Consider the following 15,086-nt stretch of genomic DNA (forward strand, 5'->3'; position numbering starts at 1 on the left):
TCCAATGGTTGAGGTTAGACATTGTCATCCAATAGTTGAGGTTAGACATTGTCCTCCAATGGTTGAGGTCAGACATTGTCTTCCAATGGTTGAGGTTAGACATTGTCCTCCAATGGTTGAGGTTAGACATTGTCCTCCAATGGTTGAGGTTAGACATTGTCCTCCAATGGTTGAGGTTAGACATTGTCCTCCAATGGTTGAGGTTAGACATTGTCTTCCAATGGTTAAGGTCAGACATTGTCCTCCAATGGTTGAGGTTAGACATTGTCGTCCAATGGTTGAGGTTAGACATTGTCTTCCAATGGTTGAGGTTAGACATTGTCGTCCAATGGTTGAGGTTAGACATTGTCTTCCAATGGTTGAGGTTAAGCATTGTCCTCCAATGGTTGAGGTTAGACATTGTCCTCCAATGGTTGAGGTTAGACGTTGTCTTCCAATGGTTGAGGTTAGACAATGACTATGATTTGTAAAGGTTTTTTACAAACTTTGAATTCCTTTTGTTGTAATTATTTTTGCTACAATCCCAAAAAATTACCAGTTATCTAATTGCCTGACCATGCAGCTCCAGCATAACAGTAACATCCATGGATTACACCTCTCTAAAGAAAGTTCCCTGTTTGATGCTATCGCCTACAGCAAACTTGATGGTTCTCCATCTCACAGAGAAATGCTAAAAGCACAATGTGAAGAAGCCACATCCACAACATTATTGATTTGCGGTCTTTAAATATGTGTATATACATTATTTACAAGTGTGCTCTAAGCAATTCAGTGTGCATTTATATTTGGGTAACCAGAAGAAATGGTGAGCATGTGTGGTCTACACAAAATAAAGTGAATAATCTGGCAACGGAAATGAAGCAGCAGTTCTGCTATAATGTTTTATGTTATATCTGTATTGACATATTCGGTATACATAACTAGAAATCACGATATATTTTTCAGGGAGGGCATTTTTGACATTTTCTGAGCTTTGTTCTTGAGAGAAAATAATAAAGTTATGCAATGTCTTCCCCGAAAAGCTGTCTATTGGTTTATTTTTAATTAAAGAAATGAATATGAAATGTTTTGAGGTTATTGTCATTAATATGTTGACACATGTGAGGGTGACGATTAATAATCCTATTTTCCCTGCTGATAAAATATAGACTACCACTAAACCTCATATTGGTGATGAAGAACTTAACCAACACCTGTGCAAGGAAGGCATTATTGCGAAGTTCTTCAACTGCAATTCAAATTCTTATGGCGAAGCAAAACATTTACATGCAAAACATGTAAAAGAACAACCCTAAAACAAATGAGTTAAACACAAAGGCCCGATTAAAATTGTTAGCATATTGGCAGGGCTGCCAATTTATTTTGTCTGTCGGTATTAATAATAATAATAAATACATATGATGGATTCACATACCTGTCAACCTACAGACATATAATAATAAATAATAATATATCCTTTATTGATCCCACAGTAGGGACATTTTTCTCTGTATTTCACTAAGTTATTAAGGAGCAGTGGGGGGTTCAGTGCCTTGCTCAAGGACACTTCAACATGCAACTAATGTGGAGAGCAGGGATCGACCCGGGTACATTGAGGTTACGGGACGACCACTCTCCCCATGAGCTGCCCAAATACAGTATATGCCTAAATGATGCTGATTCTTCACCGAACTCACTTAGAAAGTGTGGGGAAAAAATTGAAATGAAGTATCCCCTTAAATGGGCACAGAGTGTTAGTTGGATAGTTAGACAATGTCTATTTGATTAAATGGATTTGTAAGATGACGCAAACACCCAACTGGACAATACACACACTGTGTCTATATAACTGTCAAACGTATACTCCCAAGGTACAAGGGAATTAATATCACAACCGATCAATGGAACACAATATCCTAATTAATTACCTAAAAGCAGAACAATAAAGATAAAGTGTGTGTGTGTGTGTGTGTGTGTGTGTGTGTGTGTGTGTGTGTGTGTGTGTGTGTGTGTGTGTGTGTGTGTGTGTGTGTGTGTGTGTGTGTGTTTGTGTTTGTTTTCCCTGTCAGTCCACTGCTCCACACTCAGACTGTGATTCTTCATGCATCTACACACCCGGTCCAGTAGGTGGCGCAGTGCACCGTTTACGTTGGTTTGCGATCTGCCAATAAACATGAAGAAGAAGAAAAAAGCCGGAAGTAAACAAGTCGTTCTGCGAAACTGTCTCGAGGTGAGCGATAGTGGAACGATAGCAGATAGTAGTTTGTCATGTTTGTTGATTACAAAGAAATAACTTGACAACAAGTTGACACTTTAGAGATAGCCCGCTGTTGTTGCCACGGCCTGTGTGTCTGTTTCCGGTTGCGACGTGTCTCTTGAGTAGGTGACGCACGTTTTAACGTCAAAGCCTCCAAAATAAACGGTAGCCTAAATTAATCCGAATAAAGAGACATCGTGATGTTGTCTAAACTAAAGCTTTGATTATACTCTCTGAGCTGCGTTATTCTCCGAACCACCAGAGGGCGCACTAACAAGATGAACTCCAAAAGACGACGCGTGTAACTGGGTTATGAACATATAATCCGAAGGTGTAACCGGAAAAACACCATAAACTAACCTCCACTATGACGAGGAGGGATTGTAATGCTCTGTAAACTCATATTCATAAACTACTTCATTGCCCTTGCACAAGCTCTGTCAAGAAACATCTCAAGTATTACAATCATTATGAAGAAACAAAGGTTGAACATCCTGTAAACTGTTTGATTTTTGGCACAAAAAAACCCTCCTTCTGTTTCTAAAGCGCCACAAAGCTAATTGTCCTTCTTTGTATAATCCAGACATGTAAATAGAACATTTCACAGCCATTTTTTGGTGAAAATTTACAAAATTCCAGAGGTGCACGACCAATGCAGATGTACCTTTAGCTGTAGGATGAGATTTTGAAGGGAAAGAACGTTTTTCAAGTGATCTGAAGGTAACGCCACCGTTGTTGTTGGTGTTGTTTTTGTGAGGTCCAGGATGACTCAGGTGAGCCATCAGCAGTGGGGAGAGGTGGTCGGGCTGGGCCGCGTGGACCTGTGGGTCCTCCAGTCCTGCCTGGTGCGCGTGGAGGTCCTGACCCTGGGCGCCATCATCAGGTCCGTGTGCAGCAGAGGGAGGGACGGGCGGATGGAAGACGTAGTCCTGGGCTATGATGACCTGGAAGGTACAAGAAGGAACATATGTCTTTCCCTGCATTAAAAGAATCAAACTCACATTCATGCTGTTTTTAAGATGACGTATTTAATATAAATTCGCAGAAATCATAGAAAATAATTCGGCCTCTTAAACAGAGCCGGAGGTGAAAGTAGGGAGGTGCTTGCAGGTGCTACTAACCCAGCTGCTTCATCGTTTCATACGGTTCTCCTTCCACTGACAATTGAATAGATATAAAGATATAAAATGTTTGCCATGGATCCTGAAATAAAGTACGTGACACTATCTGTGGGGGTCGACACGATGCAGCAAACACACATTAACCCATGTGCTCCGTCTGTTTTTGTTTTACACAACAAGCAAATTAAAATAATGTAATCTCATTGTTTCTCCTTTAGATTACTACCAAACAACTATTATGAAGTAGGTTATTTGTCTGTTATGGTTGTTTTTCATACCGTCGTTTATTTATTCAGTTGGTCGTCCCTGTATGTTTATTGATTGGTGGGAGGGGGGGTTACACGGGGCCTCTGTTTGACCTGCTGTCCGTGTTGATAGATTGAAACTGAACCTCGTGAGACATCACGACTTGTTCATCAGCTTCGTGAGGAGAAAGAGCCCAATACGGCGTGTTGTGTTGGCAGGTTACGTGTCAGACCAGCGGTACCTGGGGGCCGCGGTGGGCCGCGTGGCCAACAGGATCGCACTGGGCCGCTTCGTGGTGGAGGGGAGAGAGCACATCCTGGATGTGAATAATGGACCCAATGCACTGCATGGGGGGCTGCGGGGCTTCAACAAGGTGAGACTGAATGCATAGAATACGTTTGTAGGAAGCTGGAAGTGGATGAATGCCGATTGTTTCACCAGCCGGGTGGAGGAACATGAGCGTATGGAGAGACTCTGAGTGTCTCACGTGACCCAGTAGAAACCAGGAAGAAAACACAAACAGATACAGTAGGTCCAGACAGGTGGTTTTATTAAATTGAGTATGTTATCCATAGTGGTGCAAATGGATCACGGATCGGAACAAAATTGAGTAAATATAACTTTTAGAACCCTGATCACGTTTTTTGTTGTTGCCGTCGATACTAATTTGGCTAATTGATGATCCATATCAACACATACAGTACAGATCCCTTTGTGGTTTGATCGCAGCAGCTGGTCCACAAGGATCCAACAGTTTATGCTTTGTGTCTTAGAGCTGCATTCTCTCTCGTGACCACCAGGGGGGTGACTCCTCTGGTTGTATAGAAGTCTATACTTCATGTGTTAAAGCTGCATTCTCTCTTCTGACCACCAAAGGGCGACTCCTCTGGTTGTATAGAAGTCTATGCTTCATGTCTTAAAGCTGCATTCTCTCTTCTGACCACCAGTGGGCGACTCCTCTGGTTGTAGAGAAGTATACGCTTCATGTTTTAAAGCTGCATTCTCTCTACTGGCCACCAGGGGGTGACTCCTCTGGTTGTCTAGAAGTCTATGCTTCATGTGTTTACGCTGCATTCTCTCTACTGACCACCAGGGGGGGGGGGTGGTGACTCTGGTTGTATAGAAGTCTATGCTTCATGCGTTAACGCTGCATTATCTCTACTCACCACCAAGGGGCGACTCCTCTGGCTGTATAGAAGTCTATGCTTCATCTGTTAAAGCTGCATTCTCTCCACTGACCACCAGGGGCGACTCCTATGGTTGTATAGAAGTCTATACTTCATGTCTTAAATCTGCATTCTCTCCACTGACCACCTGGGGCGACTCCTCTGGTTGTATAGAAGTCTATGCTTCATGTGTTTACGCTGCATTCTCTCTACTGACCACCAGGGGGGGGGGGGGGTGATGCCTCTGGTTGTATATAAGTCTATGCTTCATGTGTTAAAGCTGCATTCTCTCTGCTGGCCACCAGGGGGCGACTCCTCTGGTCGTACGAAATTCCGTGAGAGAAAACGCTTAAAGGAGCTACACTCAGAGCACAGCTATCATCGAGGCATCTACTCCACACGGCTCTCGACATGGTTAGCTAACGAAGCTAAAAGCGTGAACAGTGTTGCACTTCCGGGTGAAGAGCAGAGCGATGGTGCTTCTGATGCCTGTTGACGACACACAGGTTAACCTCCGTCCATGAGGCGACGGCTGATGGCTCCTTTTTAACAGCTTTTTTTTTTAAAGAATCCTTCAATGGATGGATCGTCAGGATGCTTTCAGTTCTGCTGAGGCCAAAACCTGTTTGCTGAATGTTGTCTCGAAGTCCTCATTTCAAAGGCGCAGGTTATTAATAGCACTGAGGCCGGTGACGGCAGGGGAGACGCTGGCGCTCCTCAGAATCCTGCTGCTCTGACCTCGTACCGGCGATAAAGACGGGACGGCCTCAACGCAGAACGAAAACAAAACGCTATGATATTACCATTGTTATTAGAGGGAATTATGGGGTCATTTTTCTGCCCCTCTCCTAGTGATATGTTAATGTTTATGTTTATTATGGATCCCCATTAGTCTCCACCGTAGTGGAGACTATTCTTCCTGGGGTCCAGGAAAAAAACATTACAATATAATACAAATACATGAAATGCAGAACAGCATGATCAATTATCACAAAAACACTTAGATTTATGAAAACAACATTTTCATTTAAAGTAAAATAATTTTAAAAATACCTAAAATAATAACCTAATCAACCATAATTTCCTTTCTGATTATATCAGGGGCAACATTGTATTCCTTCGGGTCAGTTTTGCCCTTTGCCCCGGTGTGTTTCCGACGCTGGCTTCCTGTGAGAGTAGTGCGTTGCTGTATCATACTGTACGTGTGTGTGTGTGTGTGTGTGTGTGTGTGTGTGTGTGTGTGTGTCCTCAGGCTCTCTGGCTCGCCGCAGCAGTGGACGGTGGCATCCAGCTGAGTCTCACCAGTCCAGATGGAGACCAGGGTTACCCTGGAGAGGTCCAGGTCTCGGTGTCCTACACCCTCCAGGTAAGGATACCTGCAGCAGCTACCGCAGCACATCGTTCTATTCGTGGACCCGAGGTTTGCTTCTGGCTCACGAATGCCGGAATCCAAACAACCTTTGATCAAGTTATTACAGCATGAGTCATAAGAACAGTAGAGCAGGGTCTCTGTGTTATACATTGTGAAATAACTTTAACCGATGATGAAACCGTCTAAATTAAATAGCCTACTGTGCCGCATAACTCACCATCGAGGTTGACCCTTAACCTAACCCTAACCCATCGGCTACTACATCACGGGACCACCAACGAAAAGATTGTCAATTTTGTTTGAGTCCTTCTGAATGCCAGGTCCAGGTCCAGCTGCATCTAAAGCCTGGTCTACAGAAACCCCTCCAGCCCCGTGTGGACCGACCCAGATCGGCTCATGGGTCACAAGTTTGCCTTCAGTGCTTGATGCCAGAAAGGGTTTCTTAAAACCAAAACCACGAGTTACCTAAACCTAACCTAGTAGGTTTTTGTTAAACCTCAGGATTATTTCTGGCAGACAGCCCATGTGGGAGGAGATCAGCATCTCCTCCTCCTCTCTGGGAGCCAACACCCACAGCTCTGGAGGAAATGGGGGTCGAGGGAGAACCAGAAACCTGCTGTTTCTGAGGAGACTCTGGTGCTCAGAGACGCTCCCGCTCGTCTCCACAGGCAACACAAAAGGAAGGTTCCTCGTCGGAGCTTTAGAAATCCACTTGATGGGCGTGGAGTGGATTTTCAGAGCCCTGTTTAGTAACATGTAGTTTGTGTGTTCAGGGGGAAACGCTCACCACCGAATACCGAGCCCGGTCTACCAAAACCACGCCCATCAACCTCACCAACCACTCCTACTTCAACCTGGCGGGACAGGTAGGAGCACACGATCAGCTGCACGGCCACCTAGGATGTCGCCGACGGAGAAATATCAAGACACGCTTTAAGAAAGAGATTTAAGACCGAGGAGGAGCTGAGAGGGGGGGGGGGACTACAAGGGGAAGGAAGAAGTTACCAGTCAATTGAGATGTATTGAGATCCTTTTTGGAAAGAAAGAAACATAAAAGAACTTAATTCAAATCAATAAGAAGGTTTACTTTTAGTTCACATGCATCTGATTTAATATAAACTTATAATACTTCAGATGAACTGGAATATATTTATTGTGTGTGTGTGTGTGTGTGTGTAGGGGGAAGCAGATATCTACGACCATCAAGTGTCCATCACTGCTCAGTCCTTCCTGCCTGTAGATGACACGTCGATTCCAACAGGTAAAACAACAAGAAAGTTAAACAACTATGAACAACTACAACTTATTTCTTTGTTTTATATAATTAAAATTTTAATTTATTGAATTAGTGTGTGTACCTACCAAGTACCGACAGGCAATACAGGACACACACAACAAAGAACAAAAACAAAACGCTATTAAATAATCGGAATAATGGCCTCCTATTGACGTCAGGGGCAACATTAGATTTCTTAGGTGCAGTTTTGCCCTTTGCCCTGGTGTGTTTCCACAATAGGGGGGAACTACAACGCTCCGAAACCGAACTACAACGCTCCACAACCGAACTACAACCGAACTACAACGCTCCACAACCAAACTACAACGCTCCACAACCAAACTACAATGCTCCACAACCAAACTACAATGCTTCACAACCGAACTACAACGCTCTACAACCAAACTACAACGCTCCACAATCGAACTACAACCGAACTACAACGCTCCACAATCGAACTACAACACTCAGAAACCGAACTACAACGCTCCACAATCGAACTACAACACTCCAAAACCAAACTACACCGCTCCGGAACCGATTTACAATGCTCCCAACCGAATTACAACGCTCCAAACTGAACTACAACGCTCCAAAACCGAACTACAACACTCCAAAACTGAACTATAATGCTCCGGAATCGAATTACAATGCTCCAAACCAAACTACAACACTCCAAAACCAAACTACACCGCTCCGGAACCGAATTACAACGCTCCAAACCGAACTACAACGCTCCAAACCGAACTACAACGCTCCAAACCGAACTACAACGCTTCAAACCGAACTACAATGCTCCAAACCGAACTACAACGCTTCAAACCGAACTACAACGCTCCACAACCGAACTACAATGCTCCACAATCGGACTACAACCGAACTACAATGCTCCGAAACTGAACTACAATGCTCCACAACCGAACTACAACACTCCAAAACCGAACTACAATGCTCCGGAATCGAATTACAACGCTCCAAACCGAACTACAACGCTCCAAACCGAACTACAACGCTTCAAACCGAACTACAACGCTCCAAACCGAACTACAACGCTTCAAACCGAACTACAACGCTCCACAACCGAACTACAATGCTCCACAATCGGACTACAACCGAACTACAATGCTCCACAATCGAACTACAACGCTCCGAAACTGAACTACAACGCTCCAGAACCGAACTACAACACTCCAAAACCGAACTACAACGCTCCGGAATCGAATTACAACGCTCCAAACCGAACTACAACACTCCAAAACCAAACTACACCCCTCCGGAACCGAATTACAATGCTCCAAACCAAACTACAATGCTCCAAACCGAACTACAATGCTTCAAACCGAACTACAACGCTCTGAACCGAACTACAACGCTTCAAACCGAACTACAATGCTCCAAACCGAACTACAATGCTTCAAACCGAACTACAACGCTCTGAACCGAACTACAATGCTTCAAACCGAACTACAACGCTCCACAATCGGACTACAACCGAACTACAATGCTCCACAATCGAACTACAACGCTCCGAAACTGAACTACAATGCTCCACAACCGAACTACAAACGAACTACAATGCTCCACAATCGAACTACAACACTCCAAAACCAAACTACACCGCTCCGGAACCGAATTACAATGCTCCAAACTGAATTACAACACTCCAAACCGAACTACAACGCTCCAGAACCGAACTACAACACTCCAAAACCGAACTACAACACTCCGGAATCGAATTACAACGCTCCAAACCGAACTACAACACTCCAAAACCAAACTACACCCCTCCGGAACCGAATTACAATGCTCCAAACCAAACTACAATGCTTCAAACCGAACTACAACGCTCCAAACCGAACTACAACGCTTCAAACCGAACTACAACGCTCCACAACCGAACTACAATGCTCCACAATCGGACTACAACGCTCCGAAACTGAACTACAATGCTCCACAACCGAACTACAAACGAACTACAATGCTCCACAATCGAACTACAACACTCCAAAACACAACTACACCGCTCCGGAACCGAATTACAATGCTCCAAACTGAATTACAACGCTCCAAACCGAACTACAACGCTCCAGAACCGAACTACAACACTCCAAAACCGAACTACAACGCTCCGGAATCGAATTACAACGCTCCAAACCGAACTTCAACACTCCAAAACCAAACTACACCCCTCCGGAACCGAATTACAATGCTCCAAACCAAACTACAATGCTCCAAACCGAACTACAACACTTCAAACCGAACTACAACGCTCCACAACCGAACTACAACGCTCCAAACCGAACTACAACGCTCCAAACCGAACTACAACGCTCCAGACCGAACTACAACGCTCCAGACCGGCTCTTGTTCTTTGATTCCCTTTTCCTCCCAAAGCGCTCGTGTTGAAAGATTCTTCCCGGTTCTGCCTCCGTTTCTATTTCAAGAGGTCGGGTCCGCTTGTTGGAGATAACAGGCGGTTCCCTCCTCCTCTCCTCCTCTCCTCCTCTCCTCCTCTCCTCCTCCTGTGTGATGAATCCTTCTCCTCCTCGCGCTGTAATTGCGGTGCTTTCCACCCAGAGGTGTGGAAGCGCGACCCATTGTGCTCCTGTGCGTGAGAGTGTGTTCCTTCACGTCAGACAAACAGTCTCGTTACTCTGCAATTAGCGCTGGTTACCCGGGAGACGGAGGAGCTAATGAGTGTTTATTTAAACCGCAAAATCCACCTCGAACATGAACTTGACTTCAACACTACCTGCTACTCCAATTTGTCTGTAGTTTAGTTTATTATGTGTATTATATGTTATATGTTAGTATTATGTTCAGAGTACTTGTACAGAGTGTATGTCATGTTATGTTATATTATGTTAGGCTATGGTAGTTGTTGTGGTGCCTTGTCCTAAGAATTTCAGTGCCCAGTCTGACCCTGTGTCATTCTGTGCATCTGACAATAAAAGACTTGACTTGACTTGACTTGAACAGCAAAGTGGAGGCCGGACTCGAGCCTCACGTCTCCGCCGGCCGTGCTTTCTGTTTGACGCTGAGAGAACGGACTGTTGTTTTCTTTTTCTCACCCACAAATGTTGCTTCTCTGAAGCAGTAAAAAAAAAAATTTAAAAGATGTAAAATCCGGCTTGTTGGTGTCGTTTGTTCAGTAAAACGTCGCTGTCTCACAATGATGACATCCCAATAACCTGATCCACCTGCAGGAGAGATCAGACAAGTGGAAGGCACGCCCTTCGACCTCAGGAAGCCCGTTCTGATTGGCTCCCGGCTGAAGGAACTCCAAGGTCCGGGGTTTGACCACAATTTCTGTCTCTCGTCACCCGGAGACAACTGGGCCGAGAGACATGCGGCCAGGTGAGCACACACACACACACACACACACACACACTACTCTGTCACACACACATCGTCACACACACACAACACACACACTCAACACACTTTCACACACAACACCGTCACACACACCACACTGTCACACGCACACATACTAAACTGTCATACACAACACCATCACACAGACTACACTGTTACACACACACCGCACTGTCACACACACATCGTCACACACACACAACACACTTTCACACACACACAACACCGTCACACACACACCACACACATACATCACACTATCACACACACCACACTGTCACACGCACACATACTAAACTGTCATACACAACACCATCACACAGACTACACTGTTACACACACACACACACACACCACACTGTCACCCACACATTACATCATCACACACTATACTGAAACACACCGCACTGTCACACACACACAACACACTTTCACACACACACAACACCGTCACACACACACCACACACATACATCACACTATCACACACACCACACTGTCACACGCACACATACTAAACTGTCATACACAACACCATCACAGACGACCCTTACACACACACTACGCTGTCACACACACACAACACACCACACACAGACATCACACTATCACACACGCCACACTGTCACACACACACACTCACACGCACACACAACACTGTCACACACACAAACACTAAACTGTCATACACAACACCATCACAGACTACCCTTACACACACACTACGCTGTTACACACACACACACACCGTCACACACACACACACTGTCACACACACCATCACACACACACACAGACATCACACCGTCACACACACACACCGTCACACACACCGTCACACACACACACAGACATCACACTGTCACACACACCACACCGTCACATCACGGACACCGTCGTCAGTGAAACGTGACCTTCTTCATCTCAGAGTGTGTCACCCGGCCAGTGGGCGTGTCCTGGAGGTTTCTACCAGCCAACCAGGCGTCCAGTTCTACACCGCCAACTTCCTGGACGGCTCTATAACGGGAAAGGGCGGGGCCAAGTACGGGAAGCACAGCGCCTTCTGTCTGGAGACACAGAACTGGCCTGATGCTGTCAACCAGGTATGACGACGATGACGATGATGATGATGATGATGATGAGGAGAGGGAGAGGGGGGCAATGTTACTCTTTATATCTGTGAACACACACTGACAGACGGTGTGTCTGTCTGTCTTCAGGCTTCATTTCCTGACTGTCTTCTGCGTCCTGGTGAGGAATACCGCCACGTGACCCGCTTCACCTTCACCACCGTCTGAGGTGACCCACAGAACAGACCCACAGGAGGACAGACCCACAGAACAGACCCACAGGACAGACCCACAGGAGGACAGACCCACAGGACAGACCAATAGGAGGACAGAGATGTGATATATTTTACTACACCAGTGCTATGCTGTCTTTTGTAGTTGCAGTAGTCATTAACACGATGTTCCGAGTCCAATCTGACCAAACTTTAAAGTGAAACTAAAATAAAGAAGGATCTGACTCACTCAAGCTGGCGGTTTCTATTTGTTCCTATGTGTTCTTTATAGATTGTCTGTAGTCCATCTGTCTTTCCTCCCGTGTTAGAAATGAGAGAGAAGTTCTGACTGCAGCCTTGAGGCCGAACACCAGAAACATGGAACTCAGACCAGAGTCTGTAGACCAAGTTATGGATGAGACGGGCTCTTTTTTAATCAATCTATCCATGCATATGATACGTGAAGGTTCAGATATATTAATTAGTTCTGGCAGGTTACAATGTCAGTGATAATTCAAATCTACCAATAGAAATCAAAATGGTGCCCCTCTTATCATCCATACCAATCCCAGCAGCTATAGAGCCTTCTCTATGTCCTTCTCTCTATCCTTCTCTCTATCCTTCTCTATGTCCTTCTCTCTATCCTTCTCTATATCTTTCTCTATAGCCTTCTCTATATCTTTCTCTATGTCCTTCTCTCTATCCTTCTCTCTATCCTTCTCGATATCCTTCTCTATAGCCTTCTCGATATCCTTCTCTATAGCCTTCTCTATATCCTTCTCTATATCTTTCTCTATAGCCTTCTCTATATCTTTCTCTATGTCCTTCTCTCTATCCTTCTCTCTATCCTTCTCTATGTCCTTCTCTCTATCCTTCTCTCTTTCCTTCTCGATATCCTTCTCTATAGCCTTCTCTATATCCTTCTCGATATCTTTCTCTATATCCTGTAAATCTGCCGATTGTTTACTGGAAACTACTCCGACGTCAAAACATAACCTCTGCACCTTATTTCTTCCTTCCGGCCACGCCCATCCTCTGATGGCTCTCGCCCATTGGCAGCTGCGATGCTCGAGGTGAAGAGTCACTGAACCCAAAAGTGCCGGAGTCTCTTCTTTGGGGAAGCTTGTCACACTGCCTGGATCAACGCATCCTGCCACACAATCCTCACTTCCTTTGTCTGGCACTGACGCGTCACACGAAGCCCTCCGCGCCACGGCGAGGCGGCGTTGGCGGGTTTCTGCTAGTGTTGTTACGAGATGTGCCGACGCTTCGAAGCGTGTGTCGAGTAATGGAGGGGGCGTTTCCTCGAAGCGCGTATCGAGGCTCGCTTCATTTAGGGGAGGAGCCAAAAATTATGACGTCCGAAGCCTCGCTGCCCGGCTGTACCACGTGACTGCTTCGGGAAGTGGTTCAGATATTGCCGGGAGGTTTGACAGCAATATAAACCCCTCAGGCTCCATTCAACATGTGGGTTGTTGGTTGAGAGTTTGGAGAGTTTAGAGAGAGAAATAGTTTGAAGAGTTAGGAGAGTGAGGAGAGAAGAGTTGATAAGATGGAACTGTTGAGAAACTGTTATTTCTGAATAAAAATGAATAAAATGTCCCCTGTCCTGTACATCACTGTCCAAGTTACACACGCATATTCAGTCCCCTCTTCCTAGTTCCACACACACGTTCACTGTCCTCTGCCTGCTTTAAGCCCATGCCATTTTCCTAAAGGGACATAATAACATTATTACACAACCTGCCATATCATATGATACTACCATTTTGGGAACATTAACACACACAGAATACTTTAAAACAATATTTTATGATACACATATGTGATAATTTATGTACAGAAATTATTTGGTCATACATTTTTGTAATTCATAGTCATTCCCAACAGCCATAACAGACACACACACATTCAATGCATCACATTATGTGGTTCAGATACAGCTGCCTGTGATTATGCACTTGGCCAGTAGGGGGCTTCGTGAGCACATGAAGCTTCGAGAAATGAACCCTTTCTCGAACCAATTGGCTGAAGTGGTTCGATGCCTCATGAGGCTTCATCTCACCATCACTATAGTTTCTGCCCACATCATGTTCTGTCAACTTTTTCACAAACATCTTTCGCTTCTATTTTAACGTCAGAGTACGTACATCTGTCACGAATTCCCCACCTTCCTAGCTAAATTCATTCTGCTTACATGTTTAATTAACTCTCCTGTCATTCCAGATCCTGTCATCCTCACCTGATTGTCCCTCATTCCCTTCAGTTGGTCCTCACGCCCTTCTCACCTGCAGCCCCTCCCCTCTTAGTCCCTCATTCCCTTCACTTGGTCCTCACGCCCTTCTCACCTGCAGCCCACCCCCTCATTAGTCCCTCATTCCCTTCACCTGGTCCTCACGCCCTTCTCACCTGCAGCCCCTCCCCTCATTAGTCCCTCATTCCCTTCACCTGGTCCTCACGCCCTTCTCACCTGCAGCCCATCCCCTCATTAGTCCCTCATTCCCTTCACCTGGTCCTCACGCCCTTCTCACCTGCAGCCCCTCCCCTCATTAGTTCCTCACTATTTAGCTCCCTCACTTCCACTTATTCGCTGCCAGCTTGTCTTGTGTGTCGTTGCCAAACTTTCCAGCGAATTACTAGTACTAGTTCTGCTCTGCCTGTTCCGACCCTGTTTACACGACTTGAGATTTTTTCCTGCCCCTTTTGGATTTGTTGCCCTGTTTGACGGACCACCCGGTTTTGACCCTGCCTGAAAGATTAAGTAAACTGCCTCCTCCTGCATTCCTGTGTTTGTCGTGCTTTTGGGTTCCAGTACCTGTAACCATTACACATCGCCCCAAAACCTATCGGCTAGTTCCGTCACCTTTTTGCATGTAGGATATGTTTTGTATTTATATTCTAAGAGAAGGGGATGATGGGCTGGTGATGGATGACTTTATGGTTTGGTGTGATGAGTCTTTTTTCCATCTCAATGTGCAAAGACTTGATTATTGACTTCCGGAGGTCACC

The 15,086-nt window shown here is 45.3% G+C and overlaps 1 protein-coding gene across 2 annotated transcripts; it reads left to right on the top strand.

Annotated features, from left to right (window-relative positions):
- Positions 1–2,162: 2,162 nt before the first annotated feature.
- LOC130191569 (galactose mutarotase-like) lies at positions 2,163–12,331 on the top strand. Of its 2 annotated transcripts, none has more exons than XM_056411208.1 (9): positions 2,163–2,209; positions 2,994–3,187; positions 3,822–3,976; positions 6,022–6,135; positions 6,915–7,007; positions 7,321–7,402; positions 10,624–10,774; positions 11,724–11,898; positions 12,016–12,331. In XM_056411208.1, the coding sequence occupies exons 2-9, from the start codon at positions 3,001–3,003 to the stop codon at positions 12,091–12,093; spliced, it is 1,035 nt and encodes a 344-aa protein (XP_056267183.1). In that variant the 5' UTR covers positions 2,163–2,209; positions 2,994–3,000; the 3' UTR covers positions 12,094–12,331. The 2 variants fall into 2 exon arrangements, with proteins under 2 accessions (XP_056267183.1, XP_056267184.1); XM_056411209.1 differs by having other exon boundaries at positions 2,179–2,209; positions 3,000–3,187.
- The last annotated feature ends 2,755 nt before the right edge of the window (positions 12,332–15,086 follow it).

Source organism: Pseudoliparis swirei, unplaced genomic scaffold, assembly GCF_029220125.1.
Source record: "Pseudoliparis swirei isolate HS2019 ecotype Mariana Trench unplaced genomic scaffold, NWPU_hadal_v1 hadal_158, whole genome shotgun sequence".
NCBI classification, from domain to species: domain Eukaryota; kingdom Metazoa; phylum Chordata; class Actinopteri; order Perciformes; family Liparidae; genus Pseudoliparis; species Pseudoliparis swirei.